Source organism: Megalops cyprinoides, chromosome 7 (assembly GCF_013368585.1).
Source record: "Megalops cyprinoides isolate fMegCyp1 chromosome 7, fMegCyp1.pri, whole genome shotgun sequence".
NCBI lineage: Eukaryota > Metazoa > Chordata > Actinopteri > Elopiformes > Megalopidae > Megalops > Megalops cyprinoides.
The window spans coordinates 3,421,705-3,436,704 of NC_050589.1; the positions used below are offsets into that span (position 1 = coordinate 3,421,705).

General features: G+C 48.9%; 1 protein-coding gene across 7 annotated transcripts in view; it reads left to right on the forward strand.

The window, feature by feature from the left end:
• The window catches only part of kazna (kazrin, periplakin interacting protein a), a 265,787-nt gene that overhangs the window by 193,949 nt on the left and 56,838 nt on the right, over window positions 1-15,000 (forward strand). Inside the window, exon 1 of one of the 7 annotated variants that reach the window (XM_036534464.1) lies at window positions 7,997-8,210. The exons of the other annotated variants lie outside the window; for them this stretch is intronic. Coding sequence (XP_036390357.1) covers window positions 8,180-8,210 — 31 coding nt within the window. The 5' untranslated portion in view covers window positions 7,997-8,179. Of the gene's footprint in view, window positions 1-7,996; window positions 8,211-15,000 lie in introns of those variants that run through there. 7 annotated transcript variants of the gene reach the window in all.

Sequence of the window (15,000 nt, forward strand, 5' to 3'; positions counted from 1 at the left end):
GACTCCCTGCTTTCCTTCATCTGCCATTCAGTCAGCGGATCAATGCAGTATCCTTGGCAGCCAGGGCTCTCTCCTCAGAATGAAAAGGATGACCATTATATATGATTGCTATAGCATGCGGTTGAGCTGTGATCGTTCCATCTCCTGCGATTCACAAGAAATGAGGTGTTTTCTTTCCCCGCCATTCTCAAAATGGTCGCTGCGTGCGGACTGGATGAGGGCTCATCTCTCACCAGCCTCGACTCTTTTGTCTCCTTTTTTTTTTATACGAAGAAGACAGCTCCGCTTTGTGTAGTCCGTATCGATCTCCTTAACAAAAGCGGCAAATCTGTAAGTCTTGTAGATGGCCTGGTTTTCTCGGCGATGACTCAAACCTGTCCGCCACGGGCTATTCTTTGGCGCATACAGTAGCTTGTTGCGGCAATGTTAAACTCAATGTTAAACTCCTGTCTCAAACAATGGGGCTTGTCATTTCACTTCCTCATTTTAACTGCAGCTAGTTAGCTCCAGAACCAGGTTTTTTTTTTATGGCGGGAGGCCTGGCGTTCCATTGGCCCTGTGCCACCCTTGTTCACCTCTCTCTCCCACCCGTGTCTCTGTCCTCACCACGTTACTGACAGTCCAATTCAGAGCTAATACCTTTCTTCCCTGCTCCTCAAGTAGCCGTTAAAAGGCTCTTTTGCTGCTAATCTAGGGTGACGTTCCGCTGCGCAAGATCTGCGGCGGGTAGCCAGCTGACTGACAGCGGCAATGAGGCATAGGCGGGATTAGGGTGTGCTGGTGGAGAGGGGGAGAGAGAGGGAGGGAGAGGGAGAGAGAGGGAGGGAAGGAGAGAGAGAGGGAGAGAGAGGGAGGGAAGGAGAGAGAGAAGGAGGGAGGGAGGGGGAGAGGGAGAGAGAGAGGAGGATGAGAGAGAGGGCACACAGAAAGAGAGAGAGAGAGGGCACAGAGAGAGAGAGAGAGAGGGAGGGAGGGATAAGGAGGGAGGAATAGGGAGGGAGGGAGGGAGGGAAGGAGGAGTGGAAGAATGAGAGGGAGAGAGAGAGGTGGAAGGGGAGAGTGAAATAGAGAAAACAAGGGGGAGCCAGAGAGCAGGAGAGAAAGAGGAGGAGGAGGGAGGGGGAGAGGGAGGGAACGGAAGAGCCGTTGTCGTTCCACAAGCAGTTGTCACAGTGTTTCTGACAGGAGATTGGTGGATTGGCTTCAGTGCAGCTCTGGCTGTCGCTCCGTTTTGAGGCTGGTGGAGGGAAATAAAGGCCCCCGGTCGGGGCCGAACACATCACTCTTATCTGCGCCTTTGAATAACGCTGATAATGGGTAATTGGGTGTGGATATGATAAGCTTTTTTTCAGCCTTGAGATTAAAGAGAGCGTCCTCCGCTCCTGCACTTGTTCGGGCTCCTCTCAAATGATGGCAATTAGATAGGGAACGAATCAGTGATGTGTGACGGTGCAGTCTGCCGTGCCCCCCCGCTCTCTGTGGCGCGGGTTAGAGACAGCCCTTTGCACCGGGCTGCACCTGGGCACAGTGGCCGTGCTACAAAAACACTGTGAGTCCTGTCTAGAACAGTCCAGGATAAATCCGTCTACAATAAATCACACCAGAGACTGTAGCTTTGCGAACTCAAAAGAGGCAGAACATTAACGCTAGCTGTAAAATGCCATTGGCCGAGCCAGTGCCTGCTGTTCTTTTCTGAGGTAAGTTCCCCGGCCGCCTGTCACACATTGCCGCTTAAAACGAGGGGCATAGGAATGAAAAGACAGCAGGCAGCACTGGATTTTTTTTTTTTTTAAATTTTAATAAAGTTGAATGCGAATGTTCCTGGACACAGAGTCCTGCTGCCTGCAGAGTCGCCGTTCATTAATGTTAATCAGGAAACGGAGTGGAAAAACACAGGCGTTCATCGTTAGGGGAGTGAAAGTCACAGCCAGTTAGTTTGGCAAAATACAGCTGCAGGAAATTACATCTGTTCCTCATCGATCCTCTGTTTCTGCCTTGGTCTCCGTGACGTGCCGGAACCCGAACGCGTCCGATTAACAGCTTGCTGTGTCAGATCGACCTGCCGACTGGCTGTGCTGCATCTTGGTGCTCTAGACTGGACATGCTTAGAACCGTATAAGGCATGGGGCCTCATATACGCATCAGTCATGTAACAGCCGATAGAGTGTTACCATTAAATCAAGAGAAGCCATAAGAATGCCAGTTACTGTTGCTATCCACATGACCGCTTCCCCCCAACCCCACCCCGCAGGTCCTGTATCAGTGCCTTTATCAGAACGCCACACTTCAACACTGGGTGGGTGGGAGAGGGTGGTTCCATCGGTCATCCTAAGAGTGTCCCACACATGGGCCATACTGCCCCAAGTGGTGGTGGGATACCTCCTGCATACATCCAGACGGAGTTGTATTTAACTCCCTGATTCAGCTGTTTGGTTATGTTCTCAGCCTTGGCCTCCCCCGACTGCCATGGAGCAGCTGACCTTTGATCATAGTGGCGGTGTTCTGGTTCCTCCTGCCCATGTGAGGGGGAGTGGTGCAGTCCACCAATGGGGTGGAGCCGCAGAGGGGTCAAGGGTCAGCACAGGGAGGGAAAGTGTCTCCACTTGTCTGTGTGTGTGTGTGTGTCACTGTGTGTATCTCTGCTTGCGTCTGTGTGTCTCCCTTTGCCTCGTGAGGTCTGAGCTCTTCCAACGTGTGCCAGCCGTGTAAACATCCCTCCTTTGCATCAGACCTGTCCTCAGAGGAACGAAACTGAAGATCGATAAACAATATCTCCAGCACCATTCGCTTTGGCAGGGCAGTTTGCCATGTCTAAGACAAGCAGGCGGACGAGCTGTAAAATTCACAAGGCAGGAAGAAAATGACTGGAGGTTTGAGCAATGCGGGTTATTGGCAGGTACATTGTCTCTGTTGACAAGCTCTCAGCTGGGCCGGTGTTGTCGTGTAGTCCCGGTTGAACAGGTGCGATTCTGCCTTTGACGAGTGGGCGAGCCTAAAAGAGCTGCGGCATTGTTTCCAAAGTGAAGAGCTGGTGAAAAGCAGACTCACACACTTCGCTTCAGTCTGATATCCCAGCGTAACAAGCGTGCGCCAGCTTTCTCCAAGCGTATTCATTCCAAACAAAAACGGACACACAGACGCAAATCCCCACATCCATACACAAACACACCCACACAAACACGCATACCTATCCACACACGCCCACACGTTAAAAAAAATGCCACACATTCACACTACTTGCTTTGAGTGCATCTATTATTGTTGCTTCATCAATGAGATGTTGACATCTTGGCTGGGCTGGGGTGCTTTAAGGTGTTGTGTAAACATACACTGTTGTGAGACGAATTGACTGCTAATTCACTGTTCAGTACACAGGTTAATGCTTGTTTTAATGACTTCTCTCAGAGATATATTCAGGATAAATCTCTACAGAGCCAAATTCCTTTTTGTGTGTGTGTGTGTGTGTGTGTGTGTGTGTGTGTGTTTGTGTGTGTGTGTGCGTGCATGTGCGTATGTGTTTGTGTGCCGGTGCATGTGTGTGGTTTTGGAGCACTCCCGCGTGTGTGTGTGTGTGTGTATGTGTGTGTGTGTGTGTGTGTGTGTGTGCGTGTGTGTGTGTGTGTGTGTGTGTATGTGTTTGTGTGCCGGTGCATGTGTGTGGTTTTGGAGCACTCCCGCATGTGTATGTGTGAACGACTTTGAAAGATGACTTGTGTAACAGCAGTAGACAGTCAAGGACCTCAGATAGTTTTCAGTCCCAGATGTAAAGAAAGATATTAATAACTCCGGCATACCAGCCGAGTACAGCGAAAGGTTATGAAAACTGTTGTGGGGTGGGGGGGGGGGGAACAGCGCAGCAGCAGCGAAGGTCATTCCCACGCTGTCAGGCCCGGCCGAGCCGCACCTGGGTCCGGGGGGGCTGCAGGGCAGGAGGAAGGTGCAGCTCCTGCGCAGTCAATCGAACCCGCGTCTGCGCAGCCCCCACTCCTGCCGCGGGCGTGCCGAGACCGCAGTGTCGATTTGCCACGAGCGCATTAGCTCCGTGACCGTGCACACTGCTGCCCCCCCCGCCATCCGCCAGCCAATCCCATCGAGCCAACCCACCCCCCCGGCGGCATCTCAGGCGCTAAGCTGTGCGCCTCCTGCGGAGAGAGCACTTACCGCTACTCACGTCCCCGATGTACACTTTGATGCTGTTTTAATGCTGTGTAAACATTGTACGTGCGCCAGCAAAATACTTTTAATTAGTGCGCCTGGTAGACCTGATTAGCGCTTTATCTTCATGAGAGCCTCTGCCAAATCTGGAGCTGGACGGCTTCCTGGACTGATCCCGCGACTCCAAGGTGCTCCCGCGCCGCTGTTCCGCCGGCCACCACTGATAGTATCAGCCAGCGACCAGCAGGGAGCGCTGTACAGCAAAGTGCTCGATTCAGCGAGGAGCGATATTGTTTTCGGCATGATTGGATATTAATTTCCACTGTATGCACTATACTGCATTGTGATTAAGTGATTCCTGTTTCCTGCATAACAGTAGGGTTCTCTCAGCCGTTGCTTGAAAGAGGATGTTAAATGGACCGGCGATGGGACCACCCTCTAGTTTATCCTTGCAAGCACAAATTGAAAGTTCGTAGACTCGTTCCTCTGTGGCATTTATTTATTGTTTTTGATAAATTAAAGATGTGGTACATACTGGTATCATCTGTTATCTTTAGTCAGTTGATTTTTGAACTCTGCTCTCTCGCCGATGATGACGAACAGATCTGCACCGCATAGACGAGAAGCTACACACTGCACCCAGTCTGCTGTGACTTCATACCTGTTGCATTAGAAAGCCTTTTGATTGACAGGTGTCCCTATGCGCTCATGCATATTTCTCAGGGCTTGGCTCGGGTGCAGAGGTGCGCTAAACGCTGACGTCACTCAACCGTCTCGCATTCTGCGCCTTCTTAGCATTCCTGCTCCATGTTTTGTTACACCCCTGGGGCTCGGAGCGATCTCCTGGTGAAATCGCTTCACGCACCCTGGAGCTGCCGTGAAAAGCGCCGGCCTGCGAAAGCAGCCATTTGGTACCGCAACCCCCCCCCCCCCCCTTTAATCAGTCATGAAGCAAACCGTACCCGAAGAGAGGCCTGCGAAAACACCTGCCCTCGTCGGCCAGACCGGGCCGGGACGGGGAGTGTGTGTTTCCTCTGCCTTCACACCGCTGGCGGCAGGGGTATAATTTATTCAGTTCTGTGCCTTTGTTTTGTAAAAGGAAGCAGTGTTACACCGCCTTAACAACACCACTTTCAAGTAAACACTGAAAAATTTATACTGCACATATTTACTTGTTTTTTTTTATTCATTGTTTATTTATTTGTGCATAAAGCATATTACATTATTACATTTCTAGAGGATACCTCTTCTTTGTACATGTATGGTTAAAATGTTTTGTCGTCAAGGTTTCAAGTAAGAGGAAAAAAAGTACTATGAAATATAAAATAGAGCTTGATATTTGCATTAAAATTTAGACAAGCGTCATTATTATTGTTATTATTATTATTATTATTATTATTATTATTATGATTAATAGCAGTAGTAGGAGTGGTGGTACTGTTGACTTTGTTCTTGGTAACAACGATTTTTAAACACTTCTGTAAAACATGTAAAGAAAACTGTTTAATTCCTTACCTTGACTGTTCCATAGAGGCCAAAAATGATATTTAATGAAGACTGCCCAAGGCATACTCTGAAGAAAAGATTTTACATAGATTTTGCCTGTGTTCTTTTATGTAGATACATCTGTGTTCTGAAAAATGTTGCAAACCTTCTTCTGTATCTGTTAAAAAAGACAGATACAGGTCTTACAGGTACATGTTTTTGAAATGTCTGTAATTCTTCATCTATGACCTGAGTACTGTGCAGCCTTTCCAAAAAAGCAATTTTTGAAAGGCGTACATTTTTCAGTTAAGGAGGTCATACCATAGGCGTCATTTACGCTGGGATACTGGGGACATGTCCCCACCACTTTTTGTCATGGTCCATTTCATCCCCACCACTTTAAAAAAGTGTGAACACATCGAACCCATTTTTGTCCCCCAGCACTTTTCAAAACAAACTGATGCCCGTGGGTCATACAATACTCCAGAATAAGATGAATGATTATAACTCAGTTTATGATGCATTAAAGAATTTTGTCAGTGAGGACTCCAGTGAACTTCTCATAAGAAATTAAGGCTGCAAGAAATTCTTTAATAAATCCATGAAAAGATATGGTGTCAACAGAGAGAGAGAATAATGTTAAAAAGTCAGTAAAATAAATAAAAGAGTATTACTTTTCATCTAATTGCATGTAGGACACTCCATCCACCTTGCATTATAAAGTGTGTAGGTTGTGAGGAGGAGATGGATTGAGCCTGTCTGTCGGCGTGACTTTTGGTGTGACTAAGCCCTTAGAACTGTGTGTGAAGTGTTCGTCCTGCCTTAGTCATAAACACACTGCGTCGTCTCCAGAGAATAAACAGAGCTGTCCGTTACTCATCAGAGAGCAGCCTTTGTTTAGGAGTTAAGTGCTTTGTGTCCTGTTACATCATTGATTTTCCTCTGGGGAAAGCAGTGCTGTCAGACTTGTTGTGTGGCGGACCTCGTGAAGCCTGTTCAAAACACTGGAAACAATTAACAGGAGATAACAGTTTAGCTGCTTTTTGCTTTCGATTGCCCCTGGAGGTTTGGACTTTACGTCAGTTTACCAATATCCAAATATCAGATTCCCAGTCCTGTGTACTTTTCTTCATCTTCATTCTTGACCGATGTAAACATTTGACAGCTTAAAACATAATAACTTTGGAGGATAATATGAATGTTTAGCTGCTTCATAAGTTGGCCAATTCCCTAAATCTTCAGTAATTCTATAATCCGGTTGAAAAGATTTTCTGTTCTCATCTGAACTAAGGTGCTGGCAGCAGTGGATATTTGGTGATGGTTTTAGACTTGCTGGGGTGGTTTACATGTATTACCCTCTTGCCACACCCTTGGATTCAACCCCGCAATCCTCTGGTTACAAGGCCATTTGGGAGCAAAGCACAGAGAGAGATCCTCATTCTGTGGACTGAGATCCAGTTCAGTTTCTGATTTTTCATGGTGGAGAGGCTGGTTGGGTTAACGACTTTGGGTTGCCATGAAAACAGATTTTTATAAGCGGAACGAGTCTCTCCGAGTGTCTTGATAGTCTCCCACATTTGCATAATATTCATGGAAGCTGGCAAATGATGGAATTACTCCAAAAAAAAAAAAAGAAACCGATTTAATGGCCAATGCATTATTCATCAGACAGAAGTACAGAATTGATTCCCAAAATTGTCAGCAATTTATAAAATAAATAGCTATATTTACAATTACAGCCTACATCTCTATACCCCCCAATCCCCCCCCCCCCCCCCCCCCCTCACTATCTGTTCTGCTCCGTCAGCCTCCACCTCCCGCTGTCCAAAGGTACAGCGTGTGTCTCCCACAGGCCCGGTTCAGAAAAGTGAACTCTGCTCTTTTATTTCATGTGGACTTTGTCCCTTCCTTTACCTTTAGTCCTTCCCTTCGCTGTTTGGTCTTCTGTTAAATAAGCTATGCCTTGTTATTGAGTGACAGAGTGGGTTTGAGTGACTTGCCGCTGGTGGACATGGGCGCTTTGCCCAGCACGCTGTGTCACTAGGTGGTGTGAGAGCCACAGCGGATCTGCTCTCACACCTGCCTGACAACCTGCAGAGAGAGGCACCTTGCCCTGGACTCCTCCCCCACTGACTGTGTGTAAACGCCTGCTGCAGACTCCGCCCCTGGCCTGCCTCTGTGTGTGCGTGTGTGTGTGTGTGTTTGAATAGTGTGGGAAAAAAGTGGTGTCAGCCCTGCCTGGCCCCGCCCCCTGAGTGAGTCGTTGTGGAGAGAGGAGGGAGGTGGGGGTGGGGTGTAATGGAATAGGCACTGGTAAACCTGTGGGAGTCTCCCAGAACAGGTAGAGAGTGCAGAGAGGGAGGGAAAGAGAGCGAGAAAGAGGGAGAGAGAGAGAGAGAGGGAGGGAGACTTACACGCAGAAAAGGAGTGTTTCCTGGTGACGGGCTGGACGAAGTTGTGTATTTTTAAATCCTGTCCGTTCTCTGTGGGAACTCCGGAGCTGACGGTGGAAGGCAGCGGAGTGCACACCGAGGGGGAGATGAAGTCAGATCGGGAGGAGGGGAAACCCGGTGAGTTGGGGAGAGTGCGTGTCTTTGGGCACTTCCTGGCTGGGGGGGGGGGGGGGGAGCTGGGACGGACACTGTCCCTGCCACTGTGAGGGACTGCGTTTGGGCTGGAGGCCGTGGCTCAGAATGAACCACTAGCGTGTCGGTGGCCTTAACTTTCCAGGAACTCTGTGAGTATGTGTGTGTGTGTGTGTGTGTGTGTGTGAGAGAGTCTCTGTGTTTGTACATGAATGTGTGAGATTCGAGCGAGGAATGTCAGCCCACAGTTATATTAACCCGTCGTCTGTCCGCGTGAAGTGCTGAGACCTTTGCACCGGGGTGTCGTTATGCGGAGGGTTAAATTACGTGATCGTTTGCTCTGGGAAACATCACCACCTGGAACTCCTAGAACTCCATGCATGAGGGCTTTAACCAAGGCAGAGCAATCGCAGTTTTACCGCCTTTGCCTCATTTTCCATTTTATTCTTGGGAAATGACAAGCACTGTGTTTGTCCAAAGTTGAAGTGAACGTTATATATACATGCTTTTTAGCGAGTTACTGAAAGAGCTTTACTGGGTAGTCTGCTGTATGTATGTCTGACATTGTTGTAATGACAATGCTGTCATTGTCATGGTATATATGTGATTCGCGATGTGGTAAAACATGAAAAATGGTCAGGACGAGGTAGACTGGAGGGATGAGTTTGTAGTTTCAGAGGTGGCCTGGTTTGAACTGGATCTCTTCCTGCACCTGTGTATCCCTTAATGAGAAAATAACACTCTGAGGTCATAAGCAGTCATGTATATGATTTTAGGCATTCATTTAAATAGAAAAACTAGGTGTTAAATTGTCAGGTTGTTTGTGTACTATCAATGGTTTAAACTGAAACAGTAAGTGTCAGTGAGCTTTGGTGTTATGCTCGTGTTCAAATCCTGCATTTTTGGCCTAAGGTTGAGAGACTGCACGCATGTCATTACCTGGTCAGAGAGAGGAGGGAAGGAGACAGGTTGCTGGCTGAGTCACTGTTGCTCCATGCCAGTCACTTAAAGACAGAGGAAGTGTGAGTGATGGCTCTTTGAGTCTATGCCCGGTTCTGAGGGTGCTCTAATTAGCCCAACCTGTTTAATGAAGCTGCCGGCACAGCTGGTGCCAGCCTAATACACAGCTTCCCGACTGCAAACCCCCCTCCCCACCCCCACCTTGCTGCGCACACACACACACACACTCACCATACACACACATACGCACACACACACACACACACACACACACACAATTACACACCATACACACACACAAACACACACACCATATACACACACACACACACACACACTCACCACACACACACACACACACAGTATCAGGCTGGTGTGGTTTCCGTATCCTCTGATAGTACTATTGAACTCACATAACACATGAAGACTGTAGACATTTTTTTTCCTCTCATGTCCAAAGTGGACCCACGCCTCACAGAACCAACAGTCTGGCAGCGCAGCACTATCAGAGAGCCTGCTCCTGGATGCCTTCCAGCTCCTTTTTTTAAAAGAGGAATTCCACTGAAACATGAAACACTGCAAATTCTTTTATTCCCAAACGCTGTGTTTGTTCAACCTTCTACCGTGTCTTTGTGATGTGTTAAATAGGGCTTTGTTTGGGGGGGGGGGGGGGGGGGGGGGGTTGGGGGCTCAGCAATACGGTCTCTCCTGCAGGTGATGGCAATCGAGGCGGGCGTGTTAATCTAGACTGTTGGCTCTGGGCTCAATACAGGGCAGGGCCCAGGAGTGGCCACATGTCCAGTAGTTTCAGCCAAGGGAAATCAAGCTCCAGGGCAGGGCTGTGACACCACCAGTGCTCTGAAACTAAAACAAAGAAATAAACACACACAATAGGCCATGCCACACATACAGCCAGCTCTCTAGCGGCTTTGGCTCCTGCTGCCCCTGTAATGTATATACAAGTTCCAGGGAAAAAAAGCCCTTTTAAATACCAGGAGGTATCGTGTTGTGCGTCATGTAATCCAAGTTCTACGCACATTTGTCTGATCTCATTTCAGTATTTTGAAGTTAAGAGAGTTTATGAACTTCTGTGAGGCAGATCAGAACAGGAACTGTTCAGCAAGATAATGCCATCAGGATTCTTTGATCTGATTTCTGAGAGTAGGTGAAGGAGCTACTTAAAGATCGGACAAGACGCTGTTGTTCTCTGTTGAAGTAACCTGTTTGGTTTTGTTTTATTACAAGACCAGCTGAGGTTTGTTCACATTGACTTTTCCTCCTCCAACTGTTCTGTGTAACACAGTTGGAATTTATTTTAATCAGATGAAATTGATAGCTGTAGCTATGGCTACATTTTTATTTAAGATGTTTTAGGTATGCGATGGGAAATGATTAGCTTGGTTTCTGTTTTATGCCCCATTGCTCCTGTGAGGTTATGCTCTGAAAATTCAGATTTGGCATTCCTCTCCATGAGAAAAACGCCCTGATGAGATCAGCGCCACACGCTCTGTGTCTAAACTCAAAACTGAAGGAATGTAGTGTATGGAAAGACCCTAAAATATAGATCCCTTCCCACATTTTCCCCGCATTCTTTACCCTGTCTTCACGTCTCTGAAAGGTGTAACGATTCAGTCATGGACTGGGGCAGAGAACCTGGAATTTCGGTGGAATTTTAACTCTGAGCAGTGAAATAGGATCATCTTTTGTGGAATGATGGCGATTGCGATTCTAATCATAGCGACTCGCATTAATATAGCAACCTTTCATCACAGGATCTGAGTGCTTTGTAAAGGGGGATGTCTCCACTCCACTGTCTCCTCCAAAGGGGGATCTCTCACAGCTCAGGGCGTTTTCCCTCAAAGGCCTACTCTCACCTTGTTTGCTCGGTGTCTGACAAGGCCCTGAGCCTGTCTGACTCAGCAGGAACCTCCTTTGTGCGGGATACCCCCTCGGTGGCACGGCTTTATCCCCAGGAAGGGAGTCGCGCCGCACCTCTGTATGCCTGTCCCCGAGATAAGAGCCGATTCGGAGAACATCGTTAGCATCTCACACGTCCGACCCGCCATCAGCCCACAGCACCCGACTGATCGCATTCTCCGAATAAGCAGATGTGCCCGGGAGGTCTCTCTCTGTTCCTGTTGGGACAGTGCTCCGCACAGGTGGGGTTGCGCTTGTCACCTCAGGACACCCCCCTGCTGCGGAGTCGCTCCTCCTCAAACGGCGCCTGCCTGAGGTATGCAGAACACAGTTTCGGCATGACGAGTCAGATCCGCAGAGTTTGTGCTGTGTGTTTCTTTTTAGTTATCGCTAGGGTTTAAAAAATATTATACGAGTTAAAACTCACACCACACTGTACCTACAAACCATGCCCCCTTCCACCATTCAGTTGTGGCCATGGTTTGTAGGGGGCATGGGGTGGCAGTGTAACATGGTGGTAAGGAGCACAAGAACCGAAAGGTTGCCAGTTCGATTCCCTGCTGGGGCACTGCTGCTATACCCCTGGGCAAGGTACTCAACCCAGAATTGCCTCAGTGAAATATCTAGCTGTATAAATGGATAACATGTACAAAGAAATGTAACCCTTGTAGGTTGCTCTGGATAAAAGCGTCTGCTAAATGGCTGTGATGTAATGTAATGTTGTGCGGATGGTGTGAGTGAGTTAGCTGTAAAACAGGCGTCAGCCAGAGGGAACCTCAGCCCTGTCCCGTGTCCCGCCGTGGCCGGTGACATCAGAGACCGGGGCCCTTGCGGTGGGTTTTCCTGGTGACAGAATCCAGACAGATGTGTGAGAGGGCCACCCCCGCTGTCTGTTAGAGCAGATCGTGTCACCGCTCCGCTTCGACCCCGTCATTATCGGCAGCGTTGCTCGCGGGGGCCTGTGATTACCGCAGTGATTAAATCCTGGCCTGTGTGTTAGTGTCAGGTGGGCGTGGGAGCCAGTCCTGGCCTTGCAGACACGGCATTAGAGGGATTGGAAAGAACCAGGCGTGTCCCCTGAGCCAGGACTGAATGGTGATGTGTCCAAGACCCGGGAGGAGACGTCCAAACAAGGGCGGGGGGGTCCACCGAAAACTTCAGCTCGCCCTCGCATTTTCGAATCCCCAGGACGCAGATCATTTCGAGTGGAAATGTGCATGTTTGATAAAAACAGACTGAGAATTTGTGCTTCCCAGTCCTCCCACAGAGGAGTGTTTTGTCTTCTGGGGAGCCTAGAACCAGCACTTCCCATTGCCTACAGTCAAGTCCGCTTCTGTTTCCGTCAGTTTGCCTTTGGGCCTTTTTAAGCAGCCTCATTAAAAGATGGTGGGGGGTGGGGGGGCCTTCCTCCAGGTAGGTTTTTATTTTTGTCACTAATGGAATGTGCCCACACAAACACAGGAAGTCACAGATTGAAAAATAAGATCTGATAGTCAAACAATTACAAACAAGTTCAAGTGCTGTCCCCTTCTTCTGTCTGCTTTAACCCCCCCCTGTCCCCCCCCGTCCCCAACCACACAAAATCCACCCCCGCCACCTCCCGTCTGACCTTCTCCCATGCCTACCAGAATCCCCAGCTACATTAAGTTGTTTATTCCTTTTTCCCCTAAATTGCAAAGATAAAAACAGATGGCAAAGAATTAAGAAGACTTAAGACACAGCTGTGCGGCTTTTTCCATCACAGTCCTGGATCTACACTGACCTTTAGAGATCATCTTCACCCTCTGACTACTCCAATATGGCAGGAAGTATCTGCATCACAGTATCAGCATTTTTCCTTTAATATCTGACCTAAATCATATCGCTGTTGTCCTTGTGCTTGCTGTGTTTTTTAAGCTATAAATTCCGTTGTAATTGTCCGTCTCGGGCAGCGTGTCATCGTTTTGCCTGTTCTCTGTGGGCAGGTTTCATGCGCGGTGCTGTTTTTACGTGCTTTGCGGCAGAGTTGTTACGGCAGGTGCTGCAGGTGCTGCATGAGTCAGAGTTTGGGTTTGGTGTCAGCGGCGTAGCGACTCTCTGCAGCGGAACGGAAACGGAGGCAGGGACCGCGGCCGCGCCGCTGACAGCTTCGCGGTCGCCTCTTCCCAACCTCTTGCCAGCATGTTCTCTCCCGCCCGGCTGAGGAGCGCTAGCCCCAGGGCATGGTCTTTTTAATAATCAAAAGCGAAAACATCAGAAATATCTGCTGTAATATTTCAGTGTGCCTGCAGTTTCCGTGCTGTGTCCCCTCATTTCTGCTCCTCATTTGTCTCCAGTCAGTTCTCCCGCTGCTCTCCGTGGCGGGCGGCTGTCTCACAGCTGGAAACATGTCTACACAGCCACACACAATTGTCTGACTCTGGACTTCTGCTCCTTGCCTGTCACTCAGCAAAAAATCACCAACTTCCTTGTAACTCCAGCACCTACTGTAATAGGCTTTCACCGCTTCTTGTCATTTTTCCCCCCTTTTTTTTTTGCTATGACTGCATCAGTCAGATTTTTTTTTTCTAAGGGCTCAGCAACAATTCGACTGACAGGTAATCTTTCATTTTTTTGGACAGCACTTTCCAGAAGCTGTCTGTACAATGAGTTGTCCAATTTCCTGCCAGCAAACGCAGCCTGAAAGCGGATTGGTTATCGCTGCCGTGAGGCATGCTGGGAGATGGCCTTTCCGAGAGGCTGTGCTCACACCGTGTGAATGTCAGCAGACGCTGGCCTTAAATCCTCTCCTGGAGTCTCCGCGTTAGCGTCACGCCGCGGGGACTCAGCGGCTCTGCAGCTTGAGTGCGAGCTTCTAATGAAATATTTACACCGCCGCAATTCCTGTCTCCTCGCTCATCTTTACTTCATCTTTATTTATGAACAAATTGCCCCCCCCCCCCCCACCCCAACATCTTCTCCTGGCACCGGGAGAGACATGCCGTCTGAGAAAGCCGGGGGTCAGTTGTGCGACCCGGCGGCTGATTTACCTTAGGCTGAGTGGCTCCATTTCGAAGGGGGACCGATAATGATTCTGACCCGGTAAACCCAGCCCGGCAGCCCAGTGTGCCAGAAATTGGGCTCCAGCTGCGCTGGCCCAGAACCAAAGCACATCGCCGCTTGTTTCCATCCGCCGCCGAACGTCACTGACATATTTCATGGGGTGGCTCCTCCGAGCCACGATTCATCCCCAGCCCCTCAGCCTGTCATCCCGAACTCATATCTCTCTCTCTCTCTCTCCCTTACTCTCCCTCTCTCTCTCTCTCTGTCTCCCTCCCTTATTCCCCCCCGTCTATTCTGCTAATCAGCAGGAGAGAAGCAAAGCTCGCTATGCTTATTATTACCCTTGTCGAAATAAACAACATGCAAATAATGTTTGCGCAGTTCATCATAACAGCCTGACACAGTGCTAACGTTAGCCAGATGAAGGCAGTTGTCATCAGGTCTTTATGCTCTTGTGGGGGGCCTCCGTGTGGGTGTTAGCGGTGCAGCGGCTGAATGACGTGCCTGTGTGAAGGCCGAATGTCCCCCTGTCCTTCCAGTAGCGTGCTTCTGGCACCAGGCCTAATCTGCTTGTAATAAAAGTTCAAATCAATTACTAGCATCTCCAACTGGCATGACTCCACTGACCCATCGAGCTGGGAGAACTGCGAGCCGCTAATTCAGTGCAGCTGTTCCTCGCAGGCATGTGTGTGTGAAAGGAGATGTGATGTACAGAGAGTTACGTGTGCACACTCATGCACACATGCGTGCAAAATATGTGTGCAAAAACATGCAAACACACACACGCACACACACACACACACCCTTTTTACCCCAGACTACCCTGTGAATTAAATCCCTATCTGATCTGTTATTTACATATTTTAAGTGATAGCCA